The sequence below is a fragment of the Pseudophryne corroboree genome, chromosome 8, assembly GCF_028390025.1.
Source record: "Pseudophryne corroboree isolate aPseCor3 chromosome 8, aPseCor3.hap2, whole genome shotgun sequence".
Lineage (NCBI taxonomy): Eukaryota > Metazoa > Chordata > Amphibia > Anura > Myobatrachidae > Pseudophryne > Pseudophryne corroboree.
Window position 1 is genome coordinate 59,328,041 of NC_086451.1, and position 13,495 is coordinate 59,341,535.

A 13,495-nucleotide genomic window follows, 5' to 3' on the forward strand; every position below is an offset into this window, starting at 1 on the left:
GAGGGACAAAACATACTGTACAAGATAATGGCCTTAGACAACCTATTTACATATATAACCACAGAACAGAGATAGTTGTCTATTACCTATCCTGCAGCTCTCATCACAAACGCCTTACTCCTGAGCACCATTCAGTAGACTGGGGCCTGTGGTTTGCAGGCGTCTACACAGTCTGTGGTGAAGCAAGTTTTCCCAGTAATGGAAATTATGTTGTTAACTTACGCTAAAAAATATATATTTTTTCTAACCACGCGGTTATACTTTAATACCATACCCTGACCTAGCTGGACCTCCTCAAAAGCTCTTCTGGGTCTTATCCGGTGATCATCGCAACACCCGCTGACCTCATATACAGTACCCTCATCCTCTAACCAACACTTCAATGTGGTTACAATTAGTGTCCTGGTGCCTTCACTAATCCTGACTCCCCCCCCCTTGTTGGATCGCAGCCTTTCCGTCTGTCATACGCTCTGTCTCTTGCCCCTCTCTGTAAACTTCCATCTCCCACTTAGATGATCTGAACTTCGCCAGCTAACCCTGTCTACTAACCTTTTTACCAAGCATTTCTCACTTCTTAGATATTTGTTTCAACCTCCCCCCTCTTCCTTCCTCTTGTGCTCATGCTAGAGCCCCCATTTTAAGCCCTGGTGCCACTTCTCTGGTTACGGCTCCCCTCTCTTTATTCCTGCCTGCAGGCAGACTGTATACAGGCCCCTCCTGTGTAGCTTTCATAAATTCATGCCCATGTGGCTGCACTTTCCTTGCGTGTGAGCGGCACCTCCCAACATCTGGTTTAATGTCAGATGCTGGCGCCTTACTCAGCCACAGGCTCCATCACAGACAAAGGCTGTAAGAGCCTCTCTCCCTCTCTCTCTCCCCTGCCTAGACTGAAAGAGAAATCGCTGCAACATCCCCAAAAGAAAAAAAATCCCTTCAATTCCCATCTGAGGAAAATTCCCTAAAACAGCAGGTTGTGCGACGGTCCAGGGAAAGAGGGGTGAGGGGTTGTCGACGCAGGAGTGCTGCAAGTTGCATAAACGCAGTGTATGCCATTTCACTCTGGGCGGCGTAATACCTGGCACTCCTTGCTGGCTAGCTGCCCCCCAACTTTCATTTTATTTATGAATATTTTAATGGTGATTACAACGTACATTTTTCACGTTCACTAGCACAGCCAGCACACCCAGTGTGGAAATAGCAGTCTCAGTTTATGTTACATTAAATTGGTTTAATCAACCCTAGTTACCAACCATATTTAGGCCCAGATTTATCAAGCCTTGGATAAATTGCATGGAGATAAAGTACCAACCAATCAGCTCCTGTCATTTTTCAAACACAGCCTGTAACATGGCAGTTAGGAGCTGATTGACTGGTACTTTATCACCTTGTAATTTATCACTCTCCAAGGCTTGATAAATTTGGGCCATACTTTAATTCTCTAGAACTTCTGATGTTTTGTTTTTGTTTTTTTGCTGATTTTCATCAGATCCTCAGCATTTGATCTTTCAAATTAGCCCTCGGCCCCTCTGTCTCTGTCATGCGTCACAATGCAGGCAAGCACATTTCAATGTTTTTGGGCAAAGATACCAAATTGTATATGGAAACAATAAAATACAGTCTATTTTGCTGTTCTTTCCCCACTGGACTGTGGGTACTCTCACTGATAGGAGCTGCCGCTTCCAAGTTGCAGCGGAGGGGTTAAGGGGGACATTTATTAAGCGTGATAAGAGCGGAGAAGTTGCCCATGGCAACCAATCAGCACTGAAGTAACATCTATAATTTGAATACTATAAAATGATACAGAGCTGCTGATTGGCTGATGGGGCAATTTCACCACTGGCTCACTTCTCCCCTCTTATCACTGCTTAGTAAATGTCCCCCTTATTCACTTGTCCTCAATGTTATTCCAGAGTATGGCAAGCTGTAGTAAAGTTACCAAACATTTATAATACTTTACAATACCAAATATGCTGGGAAACAAATAGATATAGCTAGTATTCAGTTCAGCCAAACAAACATAATGAGGGGGGGAGCCTTCAAGCAAGAAAAAAAACACATCTTGCAGAGTAAACCCTGAAGAAGGCATCTCCCGGCAATGAGATCATCCTCACTTTACAGTGGTAAGAACATCAAAGTGAACCTTTAGCAAAACAAGTCTGTTTAAGTAATTTTTTCCCTACACATTATAGTATAATGAATCTGAATGTACAGGTATGACAGCTCTTACACAGGAACTCATTATCTAGAGAGTTCCATAATATGGAAAAGGAAAAGCAATAGTCATTGCAGATTTCGTTTACTTTGTCATATACAGACATGTTAACCAAGGGCTCCAACCTATTAGCCGCAAATTGACTTGCGGTGCTGTATGACGCACTTACTACCGGTAAGGACTTGAGATTTTTGTTTGCAGCCCTATAGGGCTGTGTACAAAACACTGCAAATCTGAGGGGAGATCGGACCGCCATGGAGGCACGTTACGGTTCCATTTCCACGCAGCTGCAACCACATCTCGCATTGGGTAGGATCGATGGCCACGGTGTTTAGTCCTATAGTTACTACGAGGAGCGCTGCTAAACAGTTTCCTGAGGAGCGGAAGGTACTGTGTTTATTTATCACCAGTTATTTATATAGCGCACACATATTCCGCAGCGCTTTACAGAGAATATTTGCCCATTCACATCAGTCCCTGCCCCAGTGGAGCTTACAATCTATATTCCCTATCACATGTACACACAGACACATTCACACTAGGGTTAATTTTGTTGGGAGCCAATTAATCTACCTGTATATTTTTGGGATTGTGGGAGGAAACCGGAGTACCCGGAGGAAACCCACGCAAGTACGGGGGAAAATATACAAACTCCACACAGTTAGGGCCATGGTGAGAATTGAACCCATGACCTCAGTGGTGTGAGGCAGTAATGCTAACCATTACACCATCCGTACTGTATGTGGCAGAGTGGGGGAGGGGGTGACAGGTCAGTTTTGTAGAATATTCTAGTCATGGTACTCCAAATTATGGACAGCCACCTTATCTGGAAAGCCTTGGCCCAAGCATTCCAGATAACAGATCCCCTACCTGCAGTAACAGAACAGCGGGCCTAACCCTGGAACCATCGCTACCGGTTCTGTGCCATTCTGTATCTCTCACTCCCTCAGCTGTAGCCATTGGGCCTGTGTTCAGCAGGGTGGAGATGCAGAAATAACATTAACAGCAGCCAGGGAAAATAATGTGCACTGCAGAAAAACAAAAAAATAAAAGAAGTGCAAAAGACAGTTACAAATCACAGGCCCTGAACCGTCTGCAGTGTTTGTTCTCTGCTATTATAAAACCTATATATGAAAGGGAACCCATGGCCAGGGGGGGAAAAAAAGTTTGGCTTAATTAGCCCTAAGTAACGTGTCACTTCTCCAGCCTCCTGGCTCTTTGATGTGCCTGGCTGCAGACCTACAGGTCACTGGTTACTTGTAACCTGTTGTATAAACAGGGAAATAGTGGAAACCTAATCTCTTTTATGATAACATGGCTTGTGATGTGTTTTATAAACAGGGGCATCAATTATATCGACTATTTTCCTGTTTATACACCGCTATGCAATTAATGAGCTACCTCGGCTGATGTCTGCCGTCAAACAAAATGTCAGCTCTCTGTATCATTGCAGATTAAGGGAATGGAAACGTGTCAGGTATTCACAAGGACTATACGGTTTCCCCTAAACTCCTTCCATAAGTGTTTTGTTCTATTTTAAGACTCATTATGCAGAATAATAACTATTTGATTGATGCAAGTGTTTTAGAGGTAAGTTGTTTTTTTTTTGTTACAGAACCATTATGCAGTTTTTCCGAATGATTTGGACACATTCACAGCTAGGAGCAACTAAAAAAAAAAGAAAAAGAAAGGAGCAAACAAGAAGCAAATTGCTCCTGGAACAAACCATGTTGCAATACAGGGGTGCAACTGCATATGTTTATTTATTTGTATGCAGGGAAGATACTGGCTGTTTTTGCATGTAGCAAACAAATACTGGTCAGCTTGTTTTTTTTACACGGAACTTTATAATTGAGCTTGGACATATTCTTCCCAACTCTAAGGGGTATATTTACTAAAGTGCGGGTTTTAAGAATTGGAGATGTTGCCCATAGCAACCAATTAAATTTGACTTAGAATGTATCTAACACAAGTATTCCCAACCTCGGTCCACAAGGCACACTAACAGAGCAGGTTTTAGTGATATCCAGGCTTCAGCACAGATGGTTACATCAAAATAACTGAGGTGCTAATTCAGTCACCTGTGCTCAAGCATGGATATCACTGTTAGGGTACCTTGAGGACAGAGGTTCGGAATGTCTAATCTAACATCTTCTAGAACAGGCATTTTCAACCTCGGCCCTCGAGGCACACTAACAGTCCAGGTTTTAGAGATATCCATGCTTGAGCACAGGTGAATGAATTAGTACCTCAGTTATTTTGATGTAACCATCTGTACTCAAGTCTGGATATCCCTAAAACCTGCACTGTTAGTGTGCCTTGAGGACCAAGTTTGGGAATATCTGTTCTAGAAGATAATAGCTAGAATCTAATTGGTTGCTATAGGCAATATCTCCACTTCTATAAACCAGCAGATTAGTAAATATACAGTACCTCTAAATCTCTCTGCACATTGTGAATCTGCCTCACCTGAAGTGTAACATGGTTTTACCAAGGTGTATCTTACTCATGAAGCAGTGAAAAGAGTGGAGAAGTTAGCCAGTGGAGAAGATGCCCATGGCAACCAATCAGCTGCTCTGTATGATTGTATAGTATGCAAATTATAAATGTTACTTCAATGCTGATTGGTTCTTCTTCACAGGCTCACTTCTCCACAGTTTTCACTGCTTCATGAATAGGCCCCCTTAGTCATTGTTTGATGTGTTCCAAACGTTGCCGTATTAGGGTACAGGTTGATAATGGCCTTGGAATTATTTCTACTTCGACCTATGGAAACAAACCACTTGTAGAATGCAATTCCTTAGGGAAGTGTTTCCCAACCTTGGTCCTTAAGGCCATGTTTACAGGTCAGCCATACTAGAGAACAGTTGGCTTAATTAGTACCTTAGTTGTGTTGCTTAAATTATCTGTGCTCAAGCATGGATCTCCTTAAAACCTGAACAGACAGTGTGCCTTTAGGACAGACGTTGGGAGACATTGCTACAGCAAGCATTCTCAACCTCGGTCCTCAGGGCAAACTAACAATCCAAGTTTTAGTGATATCCATGTTTGAGAACAGGTGACTTAATTAGTACCTTACTTATTCTGATTTACCCTTCTGTGTTGAAACCTGGATATCACTAAAACCTGCACTGTCAGTGTGCCTTGAGGACCGAGGTTAGGAATGCCTGTGCTACAGAGACCCAATGTTACAAAAATAATATGTGGACACAGGGGCAGAGTATGAATTGGGAACATAGCAAAAAGGCGCAAGCAACTTTGCACCTCGGCAAAACCATGTTGCACTTTGGGGGAGGGGGGCAGATACAAAACACTGCAAGAGATTTATGTTTAAGAGGAAAGTATCCAATCTTAAATCTAAATTGCCGTGTAAAATACAGCTGTCCAGCATTTGTGGGCTACTGTACAAGCAGAAAAAAGTCAGTAATAATTACCCATGAATTTGCGTAGCCCGTAATGTTTATCTGTGCAGGTCACAATTGTGTCTCTACAAGAGTCTTGCACAGCAGCTAATCTCACTTTATGACATTTCTTGCTCCAGACCTAGGCTTCCTGGGCTATCACTTTTAAAACATATTCAAATAACAATCAAACAATACAGTGAAAATGACTTCTATTTAAACTCTCTATCAAAATAGCGCACAAGAATTCTATGTAAACAAAAATGTGAGTTATACTAGTTTGACGATGGCGTCCCTTTGAAAAGATTCAATGCTACCATTCCTCTTCCTTACTGTTTACCGCCCAGGCTTAAAAAAAAAAATTTTTCCCAACAAAAACTAATGCTAGAAAAGAAAGATTCAAAACTGTAAAATAAAAAAATGGAAAATGGAAATAGTGACTGATTTCCTTTTCGTTGTTACATGCAATCAGTTTTGTTAGTATGACAAAAGTTTGATTCGGGTTCACAATCACATGCACGTGGAACTCTGCAGTCCGATGACCAGATGCAAAGGGGGGAGCTGCCACTGCAGTCTTGGTGACAAAAACATTTTTAATGACAGCTCCTTACATGTTTTCATGTTGCCACTCTCTAACTGTTAATATCTGCTAATTGGAAAGAACTCCAAGAAGGAAACACTGTTTACCTACCTGCTTCACTAAACAGCTAGAAATGCAGTGGCTTAGGGTAATGTTCCCTCATTCCTGTGACCTATACAATTTTAGGGTATTTCAGATACTTATGAATACTGTACATATGGGTAACAGTGGAGCAGCTGATTGTCATTGATTGGTTACAGACTTTTGTGATGTCAATGCTATCCTGTAGACAAGAGTTTTCTTCAGTCAACTGGTATCTAAAGGAGGGTCTCACAGTAATGAATAAAACACATTTATACTCACCTCCCGCACATGTGATTGGCCAGAACACAGCAGTGGACCCCTTCCAACCCCAATCATGCTATGTTTCATGACATTTATATATGTGTAGAATCAGCAAATAAATAGACAGATGCGAGATCTATTTTCAGAGATGCTTGGGGGTAAATTTAGTAAAGATCGATGCTGATTGTTCTTAAATAAATCAACATCGATATTTAGTAAAATTATGTAATGCATAATTGAAATCACCTAAAATAAACTTAATTACATTTATTACTGCCCCTGGCACACATTAGTAAATAGTATAGCAGCACTCCTCACAGTGACCATAGTGACGAACGTGACCACCAAGCATCAGAAAATATTTGTTTTTGGTTGTTCCCATTCTGGTTTTTGGAACTTTTACTGTTTAGCACCGATTACAGCTTACTACTCTATGCACCGTTGTTTGATTCTCTAATTTAAGACCCATTTTCTTCCCATCGCATTTCCGTATCACGCTTTTTTCTTTTCATCGTGTTACAAAAGTAGTTCAGGGTCACTTTACCGCACGTAGTTTGAGTCCCTGTAAACTGTGACAATTACATCCTCTTATGCCAGTATAAAAAGCATTGTCATTATCCAATCTACCAAGTGAACAGGCCTTTTAGTGTCTTCATAGATCGCAGGAATATTAGCCATTAAGTTAGCAGGTTTAAGATCATTATTGCTACTTTTCTCATTTAAAAGTGCGTCACCATCTGATACCTAACAAGTGAAATCCTCTTTTATCAACAAAGATGTATTTCGTTCAACACTGGGTACATTTATTGAACAGCTAATACATTTTCCATTGTAGTGCTCTCTTTTAACCAAGTTCTGGAATTACAGTAATTAGGATGTGAATGTAAAATTATATCATTTCAACTTAACATCCTATGGCATTATATGAACACATGAAAATCACCTCCGTGTAGCAGGGGGACGATCGATTAATAGAATTGAAAATTGCCCCCTAGAGACTGCGAGTGTCGGCAAAGGGGCGGTATGATTGCATAGGGTTTGGTTGCTTTAGAAAACCAAAAAAAATCTGCATATACAATACATATATTTTTTTCATTCAATTTTTTTTCAATGATAGAAAAATATATATTTTGTAGTCTCTATGTGAAAGTCTGTACTTATTCTGCAATTCTCCATCTTTTTGTTGTCAGCAATGCAAATTGCAAACGTTTTTTGTATTTTTGTAAAAAAATGTCTCCATTTATATATGTAACATAGTACGAAATTGTGTCCTGCCAGGTTTACATCGTGTAACAAAGTTCTATAACGTATTTATTTCAGAACTAGTGTTTTTCTGTAATGAGAGAATTCTTTTTTAGATAATATGGCATTATAGAATATAGAACACCGTAAACTTGGGCCAACTGTATTAGCTGGATACGGCGTTAAGTATCCTCACCCGTTCTCATCCCATGTTCTCATCAGGCTACATAAAACAGCTAGGGATCATATGTAACTTTTTTGGACAATGTCCTTTTATCGATCATTATTAATGGATTTCAGCCACTTTATGAAATCAAAATATACTTGAGGTTTTTGTTGTTGTTTTTTTTTAAATAAAATTTGAACAAACAAATAAATAAATAAATATAAAACACATTGTGATGGAAACAATTTACCCATGTGATATCTGTACAACCGCATAGCCTTGGAATGACTTACTATTTGGGAGACGGTAAATTGGTTTATTGCTTTGATTAACCCTCGAGAACACAACTTTACTGCATATACAGTGATTAGCGGTATGAATTATGACTTCATTTGTAACAGGCATATAAGTGACTACATGGCCTATAGTACCATTGCATGGCCTAGAGTACACTGAGAAGGATGTCGCTGCAGATTAACATCAGTTACAAGGGCTGCTTAGTCTGGTAGAGATTTATTGCTGAAGTGGATCAAGTTTAAGAGGAGTCTCTCTATCAGCTAAAATATGCACAATTGTCATATATTACAAATTTCAACTCATCTCCCTCAGTCAACTCTTATGTAATGTGCAATATGCTACTGCACCGACTCATAGATCCTAAATCTCCATAAAATACAATGTACCATTCTGGACTACATAACTCTACAGTAGCAGTGTCACCCCTAGATCTCATGACACAAGAGTAGTTTAGACAGTGCCCCTATTCCTGTTAAGATAGTATCCTCTACAGTGAGGTGCTTCTGATCAGTGGTGCCAGTTTGATTGGTCTGTTATGTCCATTCCTCTGGAATGAATGAAGCGCATACATCTCCTGACAGAGAAAATGTGCCTGTAGCATGCACAGACAGTCATGTGCATTCCCAAAGCAAAAAAAAACCTTTTTTTTTTCTTCTTTCAAAAGGAGTGTGGTTCCAAGAGCTTGCATCTCATTCCCGGCCCTAGATCATGCCTCATTCTAAACTAACTTGAGTCCTGCAGCAAACTGCAACGTTGCCAAATCTGCTTATCTCTGCAGCAACGAGGCAGAAAATATTTCTTAATTTGAACAATTATCCAGACATCAAATTCACACACCCCCTTGTACAGTGCTGACCCCTCCCCATATCTGTGAAGCATCTCATGGGTGCAGCCCAGATGTCCCCAACGCCGGCACGGGGAGACTTACCTTCCTGCACTGTCACTTCGCTATCACTGCTGCCCCCTGTCATGGGATCCTTGTCTTCTTCCTCGTTTGGTGGCCTGAGATCCCGGGAGCTGTGCATCCCTGCAGCCGCTGCTTCCTCCAGGTCCAAGAGGTGACTGACACTAAAGTTCTTCCTGCTGTGGGGAAGTTCTGGAGCTTCCAAAATCCTCATAGTGTTAGGGTGTCCTGACTTATCCAGGCCAAGATCCCTGTCCATGCCCCTTGCCCTGCTCCCTTCGCCTTTCCTTTTCCTTTCCCCTCCTGAAATGATGACTTTTCCTCACTTAATAGACTATTCCTTCTCTTTTATAGAAACTTCTCAAAAACTTTCTAGTTCCTCTAATTACACTTCCAGTGATTTTCTTTCCTTCTTTTCCTTTTTATGGCTCTTGTTCTTCTTTCTCTCTATGTTGCTAGCTGCAGATAATCTGTGTTCTCTCCCTAAACTGACTTTACTTCCCCCACTCTCTGACTTTCCTTTTACTGTCTCCTATCTTGCTTCCTTCCCTCTCTTCTCCCCTTAAACTCTCCCTGTCTTCTCTCCCCCTCTAGGGCAGGGACCAACTCTCACTCACATGCACTTTCAGCCAAGTGACCAAAAAACGCCTTTTGCTGACGTCTAGAAGAAAACAGAACCTTTTTTTTTTTTTTCCTTCCCTTTTTCTTTTCTCTCTCTCGTTCTTGGATAAATCTTTCCACACGCCCCCTCCTTCTCTCCGTGCTGACCCTTGACCCCCCTTCCCTTTTTTTTTTCTTCCCCCTAGTAGGGAAAGAAAAGGAAAATTAGATGGTCAGCGTGTTTTTCTTTCAGCTCTTCAAGATGTGTCGCAGTGGTTCAAAACATGAGGTTAAGTGCTTCTATCAACAAGTGTCCACATGAGGAGGGGTATTCTGAGAGCTAAGGGGTTACTGTGGGATACTGGGGTGGATCCGCAAATTCCTGCACTGAAATAAATGACCCTACATCAGGAACACAACACCATACGGAGAACAGAGAAAAGGGATATATATATACATATATATACACACACACACACAATTAAGCTGTCCATTCCCTGATCATCAACTAACAGCATTCCCTTTTTCAAACAGTTCGATATGTTACGCAAGCATACGTACGTAGTCATACTTTGGCATGTAAATGTGTTGCGCATAGTCTATGGTGTTCCTGTGCACCACATCTAATTAGCAATATACTCCCATTATTATTTATAAAATTCCAACATATGCTGCAGCGCTGTGCGGAGTAAGTAACGCATGCATGGTATTACAACAATAACGTGATTTAGCAGTGAGACAACAGGAATGAGAATCCTTTTCAGAAAGGTTGCAGTCTACTGCATAGCTTAAAATAAAATAAAGCTCATATTTCTGCTGGGCTGTACAAAGCCTAGTACATACTGATTGCACAGCGTCAAGCCCCGGGAGCACGGTGCCATAGTGCCGCTGGGTTATCCGCTGGAACAAGGCTGAATGAAAGTGCCAGAATGAGGCATTAAGGGCTATAGAATAAAATATTAGTGTTTTGGAAATAAGTGGTACGTGGATGACATATTCTGACAATACTAAAGGCCACAGATGGTAGCCTTCACAGATTTTGTTTTTATATAGCGGAATAACGTAATGACACGTTAATGTAAATTATCGCCTGTTGCTAGGCTATGTAGAGAACTCTGTAACTGATTGCTGTAGTATACATCTTTGTATGTATGTGCACATCTGACATTGAAGGGGGGAACGGGCTGGATGAGGGGCCTGCAGTGTGCAAGGCTTGTGCAACAGGCTAGAGCTTCAGAGGCTCAATCAGATCCTGGCCGCCTAAGTGACTCCTCCACTGAGCTCCAGGTCAGGACCCTTGGGAAAACAGATCTACTCTTAATGAGGTAATTAGGCCCCTCTCTGCAGTTACAAACGCCATGGTATGCATCCAGTGTGGAGACTTCTTAATGAAAACCAGCCGTACACAGGGGGGGAAAAAACAGGAGCCTTCAATCTCTTGTCAGACTGTAGGTGAAGGGATAGATGAGTTTGGTTTAGGGATCAGCTTGAATAAGTCAGATTACCATGCCTGCGATAGACTAAAAGTATACATTAAATTAAAAGCGTGTTTTCTAATTTAAGTCTACAGCGCCGTAATTTCAGTAGACGTACAGTTTTCCCCATGCATTATGGTTTGTGAAGATACTACCTGAGATACGATACACCATGTAATAATAATATGAATAACTACCAACGTACTGTAATAATTAGTCTGTTAGGAAATTAATGGTCGCTGTGAGCCTCTAATCTTTTTTTTTTTTTCACACAGCTTTATACGTTTAATTTTTCAAGTGGCGCTTACATGTCCAGTGTAATTTGTGGTGTCAAGAAAAATGTTCATAAGGTGACTGGCTTCTGTACACAAGGGGCAACACCGTTTGTTGGATGATCTCAAATAAGAGTCTCTCAGAACAAAGATTTACGTAAAAATACAATGTAACCTATGATGTGCTGTCAGAAAAAATATATATATACATGTACAGTATATATTTTTATTTCATGTATAATACAAGCCATGTACCAATACTTACCACCATCTCTTATCAACAGGACCATCCTAGTAAGTACATATATGGAGTGGGATGTAATGGAGTCCAAGTTTGCCCGGTGTGCAGGATGCCGGCCAAACTCAAACTTTTTTTTAAAAGGGCAATCATTTATAAGGCAAAACCATGCCTTGTAAATGTCAGAGTTTGGCCGGCAGCCCGCACCTCAGACGAACTTGGACTCCATTAGATCCCGCTCCTGGTTGGAAACCGTTTTCTAAGTTGTAGGCCGAGTGTCGCTCCACAGGTTTAATTCTCAAACCAAAAAAGCAAGAACATAATTGGCATCTAAAAACATAATGTACGGTCAATGGGAGGCTACTTTAAGAAAATAAAGGACTAAATATGCACTGAAACCGGTGGGAGGCAGGTTCAGCGGAAATTTGAGGAAAAATTACTTCACAGAAAGGGTAGTGGATAAGTGGAATAGCCTCCTGTCAGAGGTAGTAGAGGCTAAGACAGCAGAGCAATTTTAGCACACTTGGGATAGGCATAAGAATATCCTGGGGCAGACTGGATGGGCCAAGAAGTTCGTATCTGCCATCACATTTTATGTTTCTATGTAAAAAATTATGTTTGTGAGAACCAATTTTGTTTTATGGAGGCACAACATCACGGATCGTTCCCTAGAGGTCTTCTATAGGTTTTGCGCCAAGTGAAGACTCTCCCATTTAGGAATGCCAGGGGGTCCCTAAGGATTAATTTGAGCTGGCGACCATCTTTTTATGCACGTCAAGGGAGGCGGAGTGTCGGGATCTGTAACACATACATGACTCACATACGTCTCAGACTTAAATGGCAGGGAGGCAGCGCAGCTATTCACCAAATCTCAACAATGATTAATAAACTCCTCTATCCATGGAAGCAGCAATACCTCCTGCCTTGGTGCCCTCCATCAGGACCGCCCTATAAAAGCAGCGGAGGGGTTGAGGGCAGTATTTTTTTAAACACAACAAATACAGTACTTGCTCTAGTAATACGATGGTATGTATACACAGAGCCTCACAAAACAGACATTGCACGGCAGGGAGTCGTAACAGGAAAGCACACTGTGGCATAAGGAATTCCTACCCAGAAGTGCTTATAAAATATCTTCAAAGTTGCTTTTAAGAGCGCAGATCCCATGTAGAGAAAGCACAGCCTGTCCAGGTGACAAATGGACAGAACATTACATGGTTTTTCTGAAATTTGATTCCCAGCTGAAGGCTTGTTCCTTTCCTCGGGCCCAGCATATAAAATGAATTTAACAGCAGGCTTACTCCTGACAGAATCCCTGACACCATTGCAAACATGAGGCTGGGGACGTGGGAGCCGGGTGATTATCTGCATAAAAGAAAATTGGACAAATGCCCAAGGATTGCCCTTACAATTAAGAGTACTTAGTAAAAACGAAACATTCAGCATACGGTGTCTAGTCTGTGGTGGGAATCCCATGTTTTACGTAATGGGACCATTCATTATTAGGGACCCAATGGGGCCGCCTGGTATTTAGCAGATACCGAAAACTGGAAGTGTTGGCGTTTGCGTGCAGGAACCAGAGCCTTCTTCAGATGCTATTGGTTCCCAGGGAAGGAGTACCGGGTTGCAAAGAGGGATACCCCTGCCGCCTAAGTACTGTGTGTCCAGCCGCTGTGCTCATGTGTGACTCTACCACCACAACTTGCAGCGAGTTGGTTACATAAGTATCAGGGGCCTTATAGTGAGTTGCTCTACCGTATACC

The 13,495-nt window shown here is 41.5% G+C and overlaps 1 protein-coding gene across 1 annotated transcript in view; it reads right to left on the reverse strand.

The window, feature by feature from the left end:
* The window catches only part of PRRX2 (paired related homeobox 2), a 62,490-nt gene extending 52,702 nt beyond the window's left edge, over positions 1 to 9,788 (reverse strand). Inside the window, exon 1 of the mRNA XM_063936465.1 lies at positions 9,172 to 9,788. Within this exon, the coding sequence (XP_063792535.1) occupies positions 9,172 to 9,406 (235 nt within the window). The 5' untranslated portion in view covers positions 9,407 to 9,788. The remainder of the gene's footprint in view (positions 1 to 9,171) is intronic.
* Between the last annotated feature and the right edge of the window lie 3,707 nt (positions 9,789 to 13,495).